At 40.4% G+C, this 18,401-nt stretch overlaps 1 protein-coding gene across 2 annotated transcripts in view; it reads right to left on the bottom strand.

Annotated features, from left to right (window-relative positions):
- The window catches only part of LOC109935240 (plexin domain-containing protein 1-like), a 268,940-nt gene that overhangs the window by 106,638 nt on the left and 143,901 nt on the right, over positions 1-18,401 (bottom strand). For both annotated transcript variants that reach the window (XM_048614603.1, XM_048614604.1), the window contains exons 6-7: positions 12,943-13,061; positions 10,619-10,718 (exon numbers count right to left, since the gene is read on the bottom strand). In XM_048614603.1, the coding sequence (XP_048470560.1) occupies positions 10,619-10,718; positions 12,943-13,061 (219 nt within the window). The remainder of the gene's footprint in view (positions 1-10,618; positions 10,719-12,942; positions 13,062-18,401) is intronic.

The raw sequence follows: 18,401 nt of genomic DNA, 5'->3' as shown, positions 1-18,401 counted from the left end.
CAGAGGAGCAGGAAAGCTGACGTTTCGGGTCTGGACCCTTCTTTAGATTTCTGAAGAAAGGTCCAGATGCAAAGCGTCAGCTTTCCTGCTCCTCTGATGCTGCCCGGCCTGCTGTGTTCATCCAGCTCCACACCTTGTTATCTATGGTTCCATTGCTTGCCTGATGGCCCTCCCTGAAACTTCTTTGACCTACTGTTATAATTGTGTCATTTTTTTGATTACTTTATTCATTGAAGAGATGTGGACATAGAGAGTCATAGAGATGTACAGCACGGAAACAGACCCTTCAGTCCAACTTCGCCCATGCTGACCAGATATCCTAAATTAATCTAGTCCCATTTGCCAGCATTTGGCCCATATCCCCCTAAACCCTTCCTACTCATTTAACCATCCATGGTACTTGTACCAGCCTCCACCTCTCCCTTTGGCAGCTCATTCCATACATGCACCATCCTCTGTGTGAAAAAGTTGCCCCTTAGGTCCCTTTTAAATCTTTCCCCTCTCATTTTAAATGCTTGGCAAGGCCAACATTTATTGCTCATCCCTAACTTCCATCCTAATTTCAACGTTTGCAAGGATCCTATATCCTGGAATATTTCTTTCCCAATTTAGGTTTAAATGCTCAGCAGGTGTCAGTGATAGCTAATATGTCAAACTGCACAACTGTCAGGGGTAGTCATTAAAGCAAGAAAAAGGATTAGCTCACAGTCATTTGTGTTTTTACATTTTTGCTTTTAACCTAATTGAAGAATTAAGCATTCATCACAAATCATCAATAGAAACTGACCTGATCCTGCATCTTAGTAATTAAGTTTAGCGGCTGAGAAATAAAGATTTGTTCTCCAAATTATTTTTGTTTTAGACAGTCAGGAACGGATGTTTCCTGCTAATCTTCTTACATTAGCTGACCTGTTGTCACTGATTTTCTCACCTCTAAACATGCACAGTCTTGGTGCAGCGGGCAGATCTCTTGCCTAGTCAGAATGTTATGCGTTCAAATCCTACTCCAAGAACTTGAAAACATCATCTAGCCTGACACTCCCATGCAGCAGTGTGAAAGTGTTGGGAGTGCTGTAGTTCAAATGAGATGTCAGACCTGAGGCACTGTCTACAGGCTTAAGTGATGTAAAACATTTCACTATTTGAACAATATTTTCACCATTTGAACAAAAGTAGGAGTCCTTCCTGGGTCTTGGCAAATATTTATTCCTTAAGCAACAACTCAAAACAGACTATCTGCTTATTATCACAGCTTAGGGAGTTATCAATATGCAAACCAGTGGCTGAGTTTCTGACATTACATGAGAGACAAACTTCAAAAGTAAGTCATTGTGAAATGCTTTGAGATGCTCTATGGTCTGAAAATATTATACATAAATGAAAATCTTAGGGCAGTGATCCATGAGCATAAGCACATCTGGTGTAAAAACTGTGTCTTTTTATGTTTTGTATCTATAAAAACTGTGGGCTGTAATAAGAGAGTTTAAAACCGGGATTTACCAGGATAGATAGCAAGGAACTTGATATCTACTGTGAATTCTATTTTGGGATTTCCTGCAATGTGCAGACAATCAGGAGCCAAGGAGCTGTTCACAAGTGGAGCCAATTGTTGCTCAGTTAACTGAGCAGGTTGGAACTGAAAACAAGTTACAAAGACACTGACTGCGTGAGAGAGAGAGAGAGAGCGAGCAAGAGAGAGACACACAGAAGGATGTGCAGGTTTTTTCCCTAGCAGAAGCTGCCTGTTCTCTGCAGTAAATAAAACTCAGTTTAAACTGGAAGGAAATCTTTCCTACTGCAGTTGCTGTGTGCTGTGACTTTTGAATGGATAAATCAGAGCTATTTCCCAATGATTCAGTTGATCCGTACTTAAAAATCAGAGGAAGTTTCCATAAAATAAAACAATTGGACACTTGGCGCCTGGCTAGCCGAAGAATGATCATCTCAAGATCGGAATTGGGAAACAAAGTTCACTGAACTAACTTTCCAGTTTTTAAGCCTTCTGCAATGATCTATTTTCCCTATTTGTGCGCGCGCGCATGTATGTGTGTGCGCGCGTGTGTGTATGTGTGTGTGCGCGCGCGCGTGTGTGTATGTGTGTGTACGTGTGTGTGTGCGCGCGCGCATGTGTATGTGTGTGTGTGCGCGCGCGTGTGTATGTGTGTGTGTGCGCGCGCGTGTGTGTATGTGTGTGTGTGCGCGCATGTGTATGTGTGTGAGTGTGCGCGCGCGCGTGTGTGTATGTGTGTGTGTATGTGGGCGCACATGTGTGTGCGCGTGTGTGTATGTGTGTGCGCGCGCGCGTGTATGTATGTGTGTGCGCGCACGCGCATGTGTGTATGTATGTGTGTGCGCGCGCGCGTGTGTGTGTGTGTGCGCGCGTGTGTGTGTGTGTGCATGTGCGCGTGTGTGTGTGTGTGTGTGTGCGCGTGCATGTGTGTGTGCGCGTGTGTGTGTTTGTATGTAAGGAGGAGTTTATAAGTGGATTAGCAGTCTTATATACCAATAGTTTATAGCTGTTCGCTGGTAGCTATAGTCTAATTGCTTATAATAAATAATAAATTTTGTTTAGTACAGAAACATGGTCCGTGCTTTCTCTCAACCTTAGTCTAAAAGTTGGGCAATTTGGCGTACTATGGGTACCTTAAGAAAAAACTTTAACATTTGGCACAATTCTGGAAATAGTGAGGGTCGATTTACAGCATGCTATCCCAGTGAGTCTTAATTGTTGCTATATGAGCAAAGAGACTATTACACATTATGTATTAATCAAATCGAGTTTTATTGATAAATTTTTGCTATAAGCATCATATATCTGAGATGAGTACAAGATGGTAGTCTCAGTTTGACAAGAATAGATCTACAACACATAGATCTGGTCAGAAGTGGCAATAATTAGCCAACTCGAGCCAACAGAATGGCCAGAGTGGAAAATGAAAAAGATATACACATATGTATTAAAGTTTGTTCCTCTGAGACTGGTGCTTGGAGAGAGCAGAAAGAACATTACTCTTTGCTTATTCCTGCACTGGGTTTGCTTAATACTGGTCCTGAAGGAGAAAGTTTTTCTTAGCCCAACACTGATATGACGACATTCTGACAGGTGCCAGAATTTGTACATAACAGTAAAAAACGGGGAGAAACTAGCAAAATGGAATAATTTGTCAGGTAAGTGCCTGTCACTCTCAAGAAGATTTTCTCAATTCAAACTGACTGATCACACTACCAAACCTGCAACTACACACATGTACCACTAGGCAGAACTTCACCAGTTGCCAATCTTCACAGTATTAATTTATTAATAGTTAATTTTCTAAAATAAGAGAATTGTTTGTAGGAATATCTAAGTATTCACCTGGTAAAGTTTGTCCACTGGTGAATATCTATACACATCCCTACAATACTACAAACAGTAAAACATGTGCGTGGAAAATACAGGTTAATTCAAAAAAAATTTGCAAGTGATGCCAGTTCCCAAGATGTCTGTAGTTCACAGGTTTCACTGTATTTCTTATCATCTTACATTGCACTCTGAGCAATGTTCCATCAAAACAAGGCTGGTACATGGCCTAAAAGGAGTTTGGAATGCACTGTGCTGTGCAATAAACATGTTACAAGGGAACTTTGAGGCTAATTTGCTTTGTCTAGACTTTTCATAGATGTTACCACAGGAGGTCTATTAACTTTTCAGTTCAAATGTCACACACCATTTATCTTTTAAGTTAGTCTTAGTCCTCCCTTAGTTTTCCTGAGCATGCTATCTTTAATAGCAATTACATTCACTCTGAACTCATGTTTTCTGTTTTATTCAAGACCACACTGTGACCTCAATTCTCCTTGTTTTCAGCTTCAAATCCATTAATTTTCCAAATCTTAATGATTAGATTGCAAGGTTTTTTTCAATGGTTTGGAAATCCAAGCAATATTCACTTGCAATCGTTCCAATCCAATGCTGCTTAACTCAATGGATTTTGACATTATTTTACTCAACTGTCCAAAGTGCAGCATCCAAGCACTCAAAGAAATGTAAGCCTTATTTCCCACAAATAGGAGAAACTTTGTCCTATCAGTCTCAACTATCAGTTCCCATTTGTCACGGAGGAGAATGTCTGTTCCAGTGAGAAGGATACATTCTCTTACTTTTCATTAAGAGTTGAGCTTTACTGTGTATAGGAGGGTGCAAGCAAAGAGGTGACCTTCACCCATATGTTCAGGGTCAACTCACACTAAATAATCAATACACTGTGCAATATTCACTTGGCACAGCATAAGATCAGAGAAGAACACAAGAAGACAAGAAATAGGAGTTGAAGTAGATCATTTGGCCCATCAAAGCTCTGTGATTCAATGAGATCGTCTCAGACCTTCTTCCTCAACTCCATTCCCCCACCTACTCCCCATATCTATGAGGCATAAAAAAATCTGTCTCTCCCAGTCTTGAACATTGGAGCATCCTCAGCTTTCTGGGGCAAAGAATCTCAAACACACACAACCTTCGCTTGGAGAAATTTCTCTTCATCTCAGTCCTAACCGATTGATCTCGTGTCCTGAGACTGTACCTTTTGGGTTTTCAGGAACTTTTGAGATGCACTCAGTCTTGTTGAATGTGAAAACCAGAAAAGTAGTTTTCACACTGCAACATTGCACTAAGAGCAATGAGATGAGTATGCAGCTAAGCTGATCTGGTATTACTGAAGAGGAATACATACTGGGCAGGGCACTGCAGAGTTATCCTAACTCTGACCTGGCTGGTTCACTGAGATTTTTGATGCCCCATTGAGAAGTGACTTGTTTAACATCATGCCTGAAAGGCTACCTATCCAGAAGACTGTGTTCAGTTTTGGGGAGCACATCTCAATGGGGAGAACAGGGAGCCTATCAGTCTACTCTAGAGGGTTAGGGTGGGAGGGGGAGGGCTGGAGGGAGATGGATGGTGCTGGGAGATTTATTCTTCTGGAGCATTTCCAGCCTCATGTTTTATGACACTGTGTGCATGGATGGTTTTGTACTGCCCTGTACCCCATACACTGCTGCATTGCGGCTGCTGGATACCACACCATTGGCCTCTTGCATTTTAATGTTAGACTGAAAACAGGAGGCAAGGACTAGGCTTCATTTCAGGTGATTCAGTTGTGTGCTTCCAACACTTACACATGACGGTACCGTTAATTGGCTGAAATTGTAAAAAATGAGGTCTTGCTTTTGTATATTTGAATATCAAGAGGAAAAAAACATTAAAATGTTAAACAGTCCAGTGAAAAATGTTCAACTTTAGGCTCAATGGATCAAATGATTTCCTTCTGTGCTGCTCTAATCCAACACCAGCAAATGGTTTGGAGTCAAACTACGGTTTTTATTTGGCTACAAAGTGCTCAGTGATTAGAACTTGAAATTTGCTGAATGTCTTAGTTCAAGAGAAGAACATTCTGATCTTTGGCACTGGGTCACTGAAGCTGAATCTCTTTAGCATTCTGATCATTTAAACATTAGGTTCAAGGGAAATGAGCTAACCCTACCTTCCTCAATAGCATCATCCAAACCCACAAACTCTAATGCCTAGAAGGACAATGGCAGCGGGTTCAAAGAATCACGTCAACTCCAAATTCTCCTCCAAACCCCTGAACGTCCTAACTTGGAAATTTAGTGTCATCCCTCATTATTGCTGGAGGAAAACCTTGGAACGCCCTTCTTAATAGCACTATGGCTATATCCACACCACATGGAATGTAGCGGTTCAACAAGGCAATTTAATGCCACATCCTCAAGGGCAATTAAGGATGGACAATAAGCACTGTAGTTCCCAACGACTGCAATATTCTATAAATAAATAAAAAGAAGCTGATTTTTTTGATCCCTGCCCATTTATTTTCCAGCCTTACTTTCTTAAAGGCACTTGCTTAAGATGGGGCTAAGGTTCAATCAGTAGCAATCATCCTCTGGAAACTTGAGTGAAAATTCATGCATTACCCTAATTGTCAACAGGCTATGTGATTGTAAAGACCATTACAACGAGATGTGATCTTATTCGCATCCACAAATTGAACAACTTTCAGAACATTGTATTGCCGTTAGAAAACCGATGGAAATGGGCAAATGACGCTTATGGCTCATCTCAGATCACTCCCTGTTGAGAAGTTAAAATTGCCTCACACTTGTTCGAGCAGAGGCCATTTGACACTCTCTAGGCAGGAGCCATTGCTGACTTTACTTCTAATCACCTGCATTTATATAGCAACCTTATATAGGTAAACGGTGTTTCATGGGAGCATTATCGTACAAAATGTTAGACGCAGACACTAAACAACATGTTTGCATAAGTGAGAGAAGGACATGGGGTTGTTGAGGAAGGGAATTCAAGACCTTTAGGCAGCTGATAGCACAGCCACTAATGTTGGAGTGATTAAGATTGGAGTTATCAAGGGCTGGGGTTAGAGGAGCATAGAGATTTCAGACTGCTGTTCTGTCGGGGAAGGATATAGAAACAGCACGCAGGGATCTGAAAACATGATGCAGAGGACTCTGTCCTGTAGCTACAGCCAACACAACCAAGGGAATGAAAAACAGTGGAGACCATCAGTCAAATTGGATTCATGTGGCTGAGTTCCATATTGGCAGGGCATGTCCCAATTTGGACAGACAAGGTATCCCAGTTGGCAAGTCAAGTCAAAACTGAATCATCTTAAACCTTATCTGGGGGAAATGTCACAGCCAAACAAATGGAGGCAGAGAAGGTAATCAGTGGGCCAGTCCCCAGTACAAGACCACAATAACTTAACAAATGGCATGGGTGCAGAGAGAGATGAAATTTTTAATTGGAGACTGCCGCCCCACAGTCACCAACTTTCATATATAAAACAGGACATTAGCAACAGAGGTCAGTGGGAGAGGAAACTTTAGTAATTCCTTGCACAGTAAAGGCCCCCGTGACACCATTTTCAGGTGGGACTTTAATTATAGAATCCTTACAGTGTAGAAGCAGGCCATTCAGCCCATCAAGTCCACAACAACCCGCCAAAGAGCCTCCCAGCATTCCCCATGGCAAATCCACCTAGCCCACACATCCCTGTGACACTACAGGGAAACTTAGCATGGCCAACACAGCAGGCCAGACAGCATCAGATGAGCAGGAAAGCTGACGTTTCGGGCCGGGACTCTTCTTCAGAAAAATGAAGGGTCCCGACCCAAAATGTCAACTTTCCTGCTCCTCTGATGCTCCCTGGCCTGCTGTGTTCCTTCAGCTCCACACTTTGTTATCTCTGACTCCAGCATCAGCAGCTCTTACTATCTCTTGGCATGGCCAATCCACTCAACCTGCACATCTTTGGACAATGGGGTGAAACTAGAGCACCCAGAGGAAACCCACGTAGACACAGGGCAAATGTGCAAATTCCACACAGACAATCACCTGAGGCTGGAATTGAACCCAGGGACCCTACCCCTGTAAGGCAGCAGGGCTAACCATTGAGCCACCATGCCTGACTATTTCAGGTTAAAAGCTGTTTAAATATGGAAATCAAAATCCAAGGATACAAACACAATCCTCTCACATTTGGTCCTGATCTGAAATCTTTATAAGGCACCACTCGTGGCAGCTCCAAAAAAGGGTTACAAAGCATTTTTGTATCTTTTTTGCTTCATTGGGACAGGAGCAATTGGATGTTCTCTTTGTTGTTTACAGGTAGTTCTCCTATAACATGATAGTTGTGTTCTTATGTGACCTCACGCTATAGAAAACCACCATAGAAAATCGCATTATAGGGAAATCGCTACAGAAAATTGCTATACTGTACAGGAGAAAGTTCGCAATATCCAAACAGTATCCACTATTCATCAATTGTGTAACAGCCAATTTGCGTTAATGAAACACACATTATAGCAGAACTCCCTGTAAATTGAATTGTTCAATCCATTTTCTTTTCTAATGTGTTGCCTGTGTGCCTACCAGTATTTATACATAAATAATATATAAATATGTATAAAATATAGTAAAGCATCCAACTTCTTTGATCTCAACCACTTTCACTGACCCGCACCCAACAGTGCATTTTGTTGCAAAGGCTATTGGAACTCAAGACAGTGAGTTCTCTCTTGTCCAGTGTTGCCCAACCTCAGCTGGATCCAATCCTCTGGTGGAATGCAACCCACTTGGGACTTTCCCCACATTTCCCCTCCAACTCCCAAAACAGTGTCTCGAAGAGTTCAGGAGTTTAATGAGCAGGTTGAGATTACTGATAAACTAGTTCCTCAGTACAGTGGCAGGGGGTACTGCAAGCCAACTCAAAATAAATAACAGTAAGAGGTATCTTAAAGATTGCAAATTTCACAGATAATATCTTAAAACCCTAAAGTGAATGGTTTTTTCTGCAGAAGCATTTGAAGCTTAATGTGACCTGTCAGTCTGGTCTGGGTTACTTTGCTCCCTGGCAGCGCTCACAATTTGCAATGGGTCTAGAGCAAAAAAAAGCAATAAAAGCTGACTTTAATGCATCTCAAATGTTATGGTCAGACAGGGAAAATAAAAACAACATGTAATGCCGATGGATAAGGAAAATGCTGATGGCTGCAAACTGGGAGAAGGCTGAAGCCACCCTGTTGATTAACAGGGAATGTGCAAATAACTGGGTCACGACGGAACTTTGCCAAAGAAAGCAAATTAGGATAATGGAATTGTTTTTCAACACGACACTTTCTATAAGGTGACTGTTATGAGAACCATTTCATCAGAAAGGTCTCAAAAGCCAATGAACCAGCAAAGTCTCACTGCCCAAAAGGTACAGCAACATCTTCTTGAGAGCAATATTTCAATTCAGTCGTTTCCTACTTGCAATATTTTTATGAGGTACAAAGAAAGGGAGGAAAAGAGGACAACATGTGATCCAATTGTTTTTTTCAAAACAGGTGATCAAACAGGAGTTCCTTATCTGAGGAAGATTGAGATCCACCATGAACACATAACAAAATGACAGAAAATGACGAGCTACAATACTCAATGGAAAACTAAATCAACACGAGATCTGTAGAAGTGACTGACCTCTGAACTTCTCAAAGCCTGCCCACTATCTACAAGGCACAAGATTGTGATTCAATAATCTCCACTTGAATGGATGAGTGCAGCTCCAACTGCAACCTGCACAACAGGAGCCAACTTGATTGGACTCCAACCCATCACCTTAATCATTCACTCCCTTCACCATTGGCGCACCAAGTCTGCAATATATACCATCTACAAGGTGCACTGCAGCAACTCATTAAAGCTTTTCTGACAGTGTCTCACAAGCCCTTTACCACTAAAAGGGCGAGGACAGCAACAACATCCCCAGGAAGTTCCTCCAAAAGTCGCAAGCCACCTTGACTTGAATATAGAGTGCCTTCTTTTATTCATCATTGGTTAAAATCCTGGAACTCCATCCCTAACTGCATTAACAGCCTTCATAATCCTGCATTGTGTTCCTTCCCTTGCCAAACCCAGAGATCACCGGGGAAGTGATATAGAACATATTTGGGGTCTTGCAGAAGATGCTTTCTTTAAAATTCCCTTTTGGAAGGGAAGGGTATTTCACTCCATTTTATCTCACCCTGCAGATCACCAGTCATACTATTTGTTCCTTACAGGATTGAGTTATGTCAGATAATTCTGGTCTACTTATCAAATAAAGAGCGATTTAATGTTTGAGAAAAAAAAAGAAGTCTTCAAACTAGAAACTCGTGTGGTTAATGAACTTGCTTCCACTTGGAGCTGCAAATTTAAAATGTGCGCGTGTACAGCAAAAACAAAGTGCAAGTTCGTTCTGCTCCTCCATGATCTCCACTTCACTACTCCAACATTCTCACATCTTAGAAGCAACCTGAAACTTTAGCTTTTCCAAAGCTTTGTTGCTGTCACTCTATTATACGCCAGTTTCGAATGCTACCACCTTTGCTCCCAGTTCCATGGCCTTAAATTTACATTCTTGTGTTTAGATTGCTTCATGGTCTCAACCGTCTTTCTCTCGGTAACCTCCTCCAGTACCATCACCTCCCTACAATCATTCTAATCCACTGCCTCTGGCCCCAACATCCCACCAGTGATGACAATAGCTTCACCTTCTAAAACATCACAAGAACCAACATCCTCCCCCCCCCCCCCCCCCCCAACATGGCACCCCTGCCCCGCATTACCACCTACCTTTCCAACTTCAACATCCACCTTAAAATCCAACTTTTTAATTCCTGCATTTCATAGTCTAGCCTTTAAGGAATTTAAAAACAATAGTAAGTCACTTAGCCACAAATTTGACCCTCCAAGAAATTGCAAGTGTTTCCTTTTCCTTTCGTACAACATATCTGTTTTCACTCAAACCTTGCAAAGTATCTGAGAACACTCACTGCATTAATGTTCAACAGACATGTAAATTGTTTCTCTTCTCACCTGTGCACAAAGTACTTACACTAAAAGGCTTGCTGTTTCCTCTGTAGGAGGAACCACCAGTTAAACACTTGTTCACAAAGCTCAAAGGAAATGTGTATTAAGGCAATACTAAAAACTTTGCCTATTGAGAGTGAGTCTAATTGACTCTGGCATCTTGATTTAATTTGCTGCATTAATTTATTGAGCAGGCTTAAAAGGCAGTTTACTTACCAGGAACATGTGGTGCTTTGTGATCTATCATGAAGGCATCAGATAGCCCAACTTTAACAGGGTGCTCTGCAGAATTTATCTGAGTCACAGTTATTGGAACCTAAAGAACAGATTAAAGAGCAACATAAATGCCCATCCATTTGTTTCATCTACATTAGCAGGTAATGCTGTGAAATGGCCATTCTGTTCTCTCTGACACTTTACCTATGGAGCTATGAAGCTTCATGGCTTTCTTTCTCCCCACATAGTTGATGCCACAGAAGTTAAGAAAAAGACCATAAAGTCAGTAACTCCATGATTTAGGAACAATATTTTGAATCAAGCACTTATTTTTACTTATTCATCTTTTAAATTACAAGGCATTGTCCTTTCATGTGTCTGTGTGCATGTGCCTGTATGTGTCCAATGAAGGTTTCTCATCTCAGAATTGCTAACAGAAGCTCTGTTGAACTGCCAAAGAAAAGAACAAATGATTGGTAAAATATTGATGGAAGTCTCATTAAAATAAATCTTAACTCAACAAGCAATTGTTTCCATGCTAAAGGTTTACTACAAAGAAGCTGGAGGTAAAAAGGATTTGAAATTGAGTGCTTGCTAGCACACTTCATCTTCTGTCATGACTTAGCCTTCAAGATTGATGGGTCAGGTTTGCTCTTCCTGCTGACTGTGGGATTCCTAGCAAAATAATTTGTCAAAATTTGGATCCAGTACCAATTCAGCATGAATCCAGAGTGTGAATCTATCCACAAATTAAACTGGCAGACATGGAAACAGGAGAAGTCTTACTATGGAGGCAAGGTGTCAATCCTCTGATATTGGAATGCATTGATAAGACAAAGAACGTACATCTGCAATTGTGAGGTCTTTTGGTACCGTGGTAAAATATCTACTCTGAGTTAGTGGTTTAAAGTTCAAGTCCCACTCCAGGCCTTGATAAAAGAAACAACAAGTTGAGCATTGGCTTCTAAATCCTTCCAACACACAACATTGGTAAGTGAAAATAATGGGATAGATTACTGGTCAGCCATCTTCAGAAGTTCTTGCAGTATTCTCCCAAGCATAACCATTGGCCAACACAAGTCCATGCTTGCCAATGCCCTTTTCAAGGCATGGTGCCTGAAGAGTGAGTGAGGTAGATCTTCATTCTATATCATCAACCAGCTTCCCAATGACTGCAAAATGAACCCTTCTCCCTGATACCCAGCCCCCAAATACCCTAGTCTCTCAGTCCCATTTGTGTTCTTTTGTTAACTTGTTCTGCTTGACTGGAGGCTTGGCAAGGGACAGTTCTTAATTCTACTAGACCATTGCTAAATCAGAATATCAAAAGATTAAGATATATGCAAATTTGATGTTGTTTTATGGATAATCCATGTTATTATCTACCAATCTTAGAACTTTGCTGTTCTATATCTAACCTGTTCTACAGTCAGTCTGGGAGCTCTTGGTTCTAACACAATCTACTAAAAAATTCAGTCCCAAGTACATTTTGCCATGGAAACAAAATGCTTCAGACTTTTGGTTCTTTTATTCTACTGTAAAGAATATTTTTAAAAAACTAAGAATGAAACAGTGAACAAGTACTTCTACAAATTTCTTTGGAATAAACCGTCAATATTCATTTATGACCATTTCAATTACAATTGTCTCATTTCATATCCAAGAACAGCTCATGGAGTGCAGGTCTGTTGAGGAAAGCGAACGACAAATCTTTTCACATGAAGTAATGTCTCCAGAGTTGGAATCAAATCACAGTGATCAGTTCTGAACATGGATATATTGTCATAGAAAGTCATGTATCCAAATTTGCCAAAGGCACAAAGTTAGGTGGTACTATAAAAAGTGTAGGTGATCAACTATTGTTAGAGTAAACGAATAGGCAAAATAGTGGCAGATGGAATTCATTGTGAGTAGGTGTGAGATTATCCATTTTGGACCAAAAAGGATAGATCAGGGTACTTTGTACTGTACGTATGCTGCAGGCCTGGTAACATTTGTAGAGAGAGAAACAGAGTTATCATTTCAATAGCCTTTCAGCTGAACTGAGAAAATTTGAAAAATAAGCAAGTGAGGGTCTACTGTTTTCAGAAGACCCTTTTTCCTGTAATAAAAACAGAAAGTGCTGGTGACCTTTCATCTGTTCTTTCTCATCAGATAAAGAGTTATTGTTAAAAAGCTAGTCAACAGAATAACCATTGAAATCAAGGTATAATTAGATTTACTTTCCTTGTACTCCATCTCATCTGTTTTTTTTAGTTTTTAGGTTTATGTTTGAGAGAGGAGGAATTTGCTTTCCCATTCCAGCTTATCCCTCACATACTCACATCCTTGTAGCTGAACACAATCCGTCCTTCTTGACACAACATGGCCTGAAAGGTGAAACTTCCAATATCCTCCCGGTCTGGCAGGAAGACTTTATCCCACTGGACGACAAACGCAGTCCCTAAAGATTACAAAGAGGATGATAAATGTGATGTTTGAACATTCACACTCAAAGCTTAAATGAACTAGAACTCTATCTGTTTAACTTTTGCGGGCTGCTGATACGAAGAGTTCAGAATCCAACAGACTATCTCTTACTACTCCTGTTCCACATGACATGCTTTTCCAGACGCAGCTGAGAAATGCTCCCTACTGATACACTTATACATTACAGTTTAGTTCTTAGCTGTAATATATATCATTGGAACAGTGAGAATCAGCATAGAAAAATACTGTGTGTGAGACTGAAAACTGCTTCCTCAATCTTGAAAGGAACTGAAATACTCAAGATTGAGAGTACGATAGTAACAGTTATATGTGCAATTGAGAGAATCTAAGTGCAAATCCCACGGCAGCTTTCGAATTTAAACTCAGTTTGAAATGAACTGGAAGACTGGTATCAGTGAAAATATCACAAAGCTGTCAGAGTACCACAGAAGAACGTATTATCTTTTAAGGAAGGAGATGAGATGTTCTTACCCCTTTGGGTTAGATCGGATTCTAATCTGACATTAGTGCACTTGACTCCTGATGTGGCTCAGCAAATCACATTGTTGTATCAAATCATGAACAGTGGTTCAAAAAGGCAGAGCACAATTGTCACCTTCACTGGGCAACTAGGAATGAGAAATAAATACTGAACGTCCCAATGACACCAATGGGATTCATTTTTAAATATATCCTAGGAGGTATGTTAACGTGCAAAATGTCATAGAAGCAAGTAGACTTGAAGAAACCCATAACTAGTTAAGAAAAATAATTGAAGATTAAAATGTGGAACTGGAAATTAACATTGTTCAATGAGATGAATGGAGAAAAAGCCCAAACTGGTTTGTTACAAAGGTCACAATAGTCGTAAAATATAGACAACCAATTTTAAACTTCGATCATCTGATTTTAGGAACTGGGACCTTCACGGACTAAAATGGGTTCTAAAAGGAAGAAACATAGATCTAAAATGACTGCAGCACTCACCTGATCACAGACTGAGGCAAGCTCAGGAAAGAACAAACTTGTCTGAGCTAAAGTTACCATTTTATCTAATGACATTGAAACTAGTCACTGAGTTAGGAATCTAGAAATGCACATCTTCTATTTCAATTTACAGCTTTCTGACAAGTTGCATGAAAGGTTGACTGCAACATTCTAGCTTAGAAAGACATAGAAATCACGCTTGCAAATGTATAAATAAAGATATTTCCATAGTCACTTGCCAGAGCCATAGACAAAGAAAAATGTGTTGGTAATAGAAAAGACTAGAAGACTCTCTGTCTTTTCCTGTTTCTTCCTCATCATCTCAAAACACAGCACCAGTGATAAAACAAAGCAAAGAAACATCCTTTATCTAAGAACTCAAGGATTCTACATATTTAGGTCCTGCTGAGGATATGAGGTGTCAGCTATTCAGCAGTGGTCTCAGGTTCAGCTACAACAACGCAAAGTCTCAAGAAATATTGAAACTGCATACACTTTATCTTCTTGCTGTACCTGCCACTCTCCTCCTTTTGAAATTTTATACCTGTGCTTGTGTATGTGTCAGATTTTGTGTTTTATTATTTTTCTGGGGAATAGTAGGCAATACAATTCATCTTTCATTCACTCAGGAAAATCATGCAATTGACTCCTTAATTCTGACCGAGTGATGATATGTTTTCTTCGACATGTCGTACAGCTGTGCGCAAAAAAAATTACATTTTCACCAACCATCCAGAGGTGGGAGCTCGGAATGGAAACTGGGAGCTGATTCACCCCTCCTCACCTGGTTGAAACACAAGAAATAAAATCATAGAATCCTTACAGTGTGGAAGCAGGCCATTTCACAAGTCCAAACTGAGCCTCCAAAGAGCATGCCACCTGTACCCACCACATTACCCTGCATTTCCCACGGCAAATCCACCCTAAGCTGCACATCTTTGGACTGTAGGAGGAAACCAGAGCACCTGGAAGAAACCCACACAGACAGAGGGAGAATATACAAACTCCACCTGAGGCTAGAATCAAACCCAGGGCCCTGGCACTTTGAGGTGGCAGTGCTAACCACTGAGCCACCACGTCACTCCATAATAGGAGGAAATTCTTATCTGACTGTCTATAGTTCTAACATAATTATAAAAAAAGATTTACTGTTATTTACCATTGTGATTTTATCATTGTACAGATACTTGTTGCATTCTTTAAAGAAGCTATTCCTTACTCCTCAAGATTATTGCAATTCTCTCTTTATAGCTGTGAAAGCTTTTTAGAAGAAGCAGCAGTCAATTAAAATCTGACAGAAATCTTACTATTTTACTTGGATAGAACTCAAAATTAGAATTCTATCACACTGGGATTTGACTTCTAATCTAACACTAATTCTTTTTAATGTGAAACCCAAGTTATTATCAAAATTGATTACAGGGATAATAACATTTAGACAGATGAAATATTGTAACTCTTACTTGAAAGAAAAATGTTCTAATTCCTAGCAATTGTTGCTTGGTAAGATTGCTGTTAAAGAAATAAGGTGCATTGTTCTGTTTAAAGGATCAAATGATAAATACAGATGAAAGGCTTACAATTCAATTTAGCTTACCCATCCAGACAAATCTTCAATCTTCACAGCATCCAACTGTGCCTTTGATATTTATATTGCAATTTGTGAATTGCTACTCTGAATGCTAAACACTGATGTAGAACTGACTCTTAAATGAAGTGGAGTGAGATTTTCTCCTCCTGATTGCCCAACATATCTTACCTAAGCACATCTGAGTATAATACAGGCTTTACAATGAACCACTGCATAAACTGCACCAATATACTGGGGGATGGTGGTGCACGGTAATGTCACTAGACTAGAAATCCAGAGGCCAGACTAAAGCTGTGAGGACTTGGGTCATATCCCACCAGAAATAATCTGAAATGTAAAGCTGGTTTCCAGATGGTGACCAGAAAACTCTCTCTGATTGCTGCAAAAGCCCATCTGGTTCATTAATATCCTTTAGGGAAGGAAATATGCCACCTTTACCAGGTCTGTCCTCACACGTGGCACCAGACCCCCAGCAATGCCCTCTGAAATGACCTAACAAGGGCAATTAGGGATGGGCAAAAAATGTTTCCTAGCCAGTGACACTCAAATCCCATGAAAGATTAAAAAGAAACTATTTCATAACAGTAATCAATGTTATTGGGCAAGGTCAGAAGTCTCACAATTCCAGGGGTCATAGTTCAATAGGTTTATTTGAAATTATAAGCTTTAGAGCGCTGCTCCTTTGTCAGGTTCACATGACCAAGGAGCTACACTCTGAAAGCTTGTGTTTTCAAACAAACCTGTTGGACTATAACCTGGTGTCCTGTGACTTCTCACTTTGTCCATCCCAGTCCAACACTGGCACCTCCACATCAATGTTATTTGGGTCATTCTATTCTGAAGAGGATGGAGCCAATGCAGCAAACTCATTGGGTTATTATACTCCTCTTCCTGCCAGTTTTGTCATCTCTTGAAGATACTGACTTTTACCAGTTAATCCAAATCTCCAGGCTATTCCTCTGGGACATGAGCTCAAATCACACCACAACATTCTCAGTAGTAGTGACCATGAAACTACCATCGATCTGGTTCACTAATGTCCTATTGGGAGGGAAATCTATCATCATCACCTGGTGATGAGTTTAAACAGGAGTTTCAGATCCACAACAATGTGGCTGACTCTTAACTGCTCACTGAAATGACCCTGGTGAGACATTCAGTTCATGGGCAGTGAGGAATGGGCAACAAAGAAGGTCCTAGGGATTGGAAAAGAATATTTAAAAAATAAAGTGCAATTGTCCATTATCTATGGCCTACATAAATACATCATATTTATCCTGCATTGTGACAATATGTAAACATCATTGGGAGGGTTTGCAGAATGAAATGACAGCAGCATCAGTATCAAATCTAATCTTGGAATCACCAAAGTTCAGCAGGTATACCACATGCTGAACAATGATCAGTGAAAAGCACACAGAGTGGTTTCTCCAGCATCTTAACCCAAAGGTATTACAGCAACTCATTTCCCTTTGTTGATATGGTGACTCAACATGGGATGGGGACTGAACTCAGGAAGTTCTCAGCCTTCAGAGCTTAGCTGCTCCCTGCCTTAACCAGTTGAGAGACTACGCCATTTATAATTAGCCCACTGATCTCAACACATGGTTTTAATATCTCACAGATGTAGTGGAGCAATTAGGCAAGAGCTTTAGGGATTACACAACTTGACAAAAAATTGTTTTTTTGGAAAGTTCCAGGATTGTGCAATTATATCTACTGAAATCGATATTACTCAAAAAATGCCCTGTCCTTTAAAAGAAAAATATTCAAATACGTCGCAATCATTCTGTTTTTTGGAACTGGTGAAATGGCAGACTCACTGAACCCAGTTAGAGTGGCTGTTCGTTTCTTTTTTCACTTTATTGACCGCTTTTCGCTCTCCAACCCCTTCGGTCATGGTGATGTCATCGCGCTCCTGGCCAGGGAATGTGGCCCCTCTTTGTTCAAAGAGTAAAATATGAGTCAGTCTCTGGAGCGTTTCAATGCTCTTTGCAGGTGGAACAAACTTGTTATGACAAGAGACTCAGCGGGAGAGAAAATAAAACGTTCCTTGAGGAGATTATTTAAGAAGATATTTTAGCCTTTTGAGGTTTGTTTTCACCCTAGGTGCTGATTTTTGTTAATTATAACCAGTTCCTATTTTTTGATAGTGATCCAGTGCATGGGAATTCAGGTTGTGTAGAGTTTTGGTCAATTTGCATCAATCTTTGTTTTTGGACACTTGTACTTCAGGAAGGGTGTACCTGCTTTTCAGTGGGACAACCAAAAAGCTCCAATAATATTGGCATGGTTTCTAGAGACAGGTTATGAGAACAGGTTGCATAAATTGGCTTGTATTTCTTTGAGCGTTGCAAATTGAGGCAGTGATCCGATTGAGCTGTTTCAAGAGTTTAAAAAGTTTTGACAAGGGAGATATGCATCAACTATTTTCTCTGATGAGAAATCAAAACCACAGGAGCTTAATTACAAAATGAACGTCTGTCTGTTCAGGAGTGAAGTCAGGAAACCTGTTTCCAAACAAAGACTAGGGGAAATCTGGAATTAACTGCTCCAAATGACTGTGGATACTAGACAATTGGAGCTTTCAAGATTGAGCTCGATCAAGTTTTGTTAGATAACAACATTGAAGACAGGGACAACAAGATGTAGAGCTGGATGAACACAGCAGGCCAAGCAGCATCAGAGGAGCAGGAAGGCTGACGTTTCGGGCCTAGACCCTTCTTCAGAAAATAA

Source organism: Rhincodon typus, chromosome 30 (genome assembly GCF_021869965.1).
Source record: "Rhincodon typus isolate 14 chromosome 30, sRhiTyp1.1, whole genome shotgun sequence".
Lineage (NCBI taxonomy): Eukaryota > Metazoa > Chordata > Chondrichthyes > Orectolobiformes > Rhincodontidae > Rhincodon > Rhincodon typus.
This window is presented reverse-complemented; position numbering and strand designations above follow the sequence as displayed.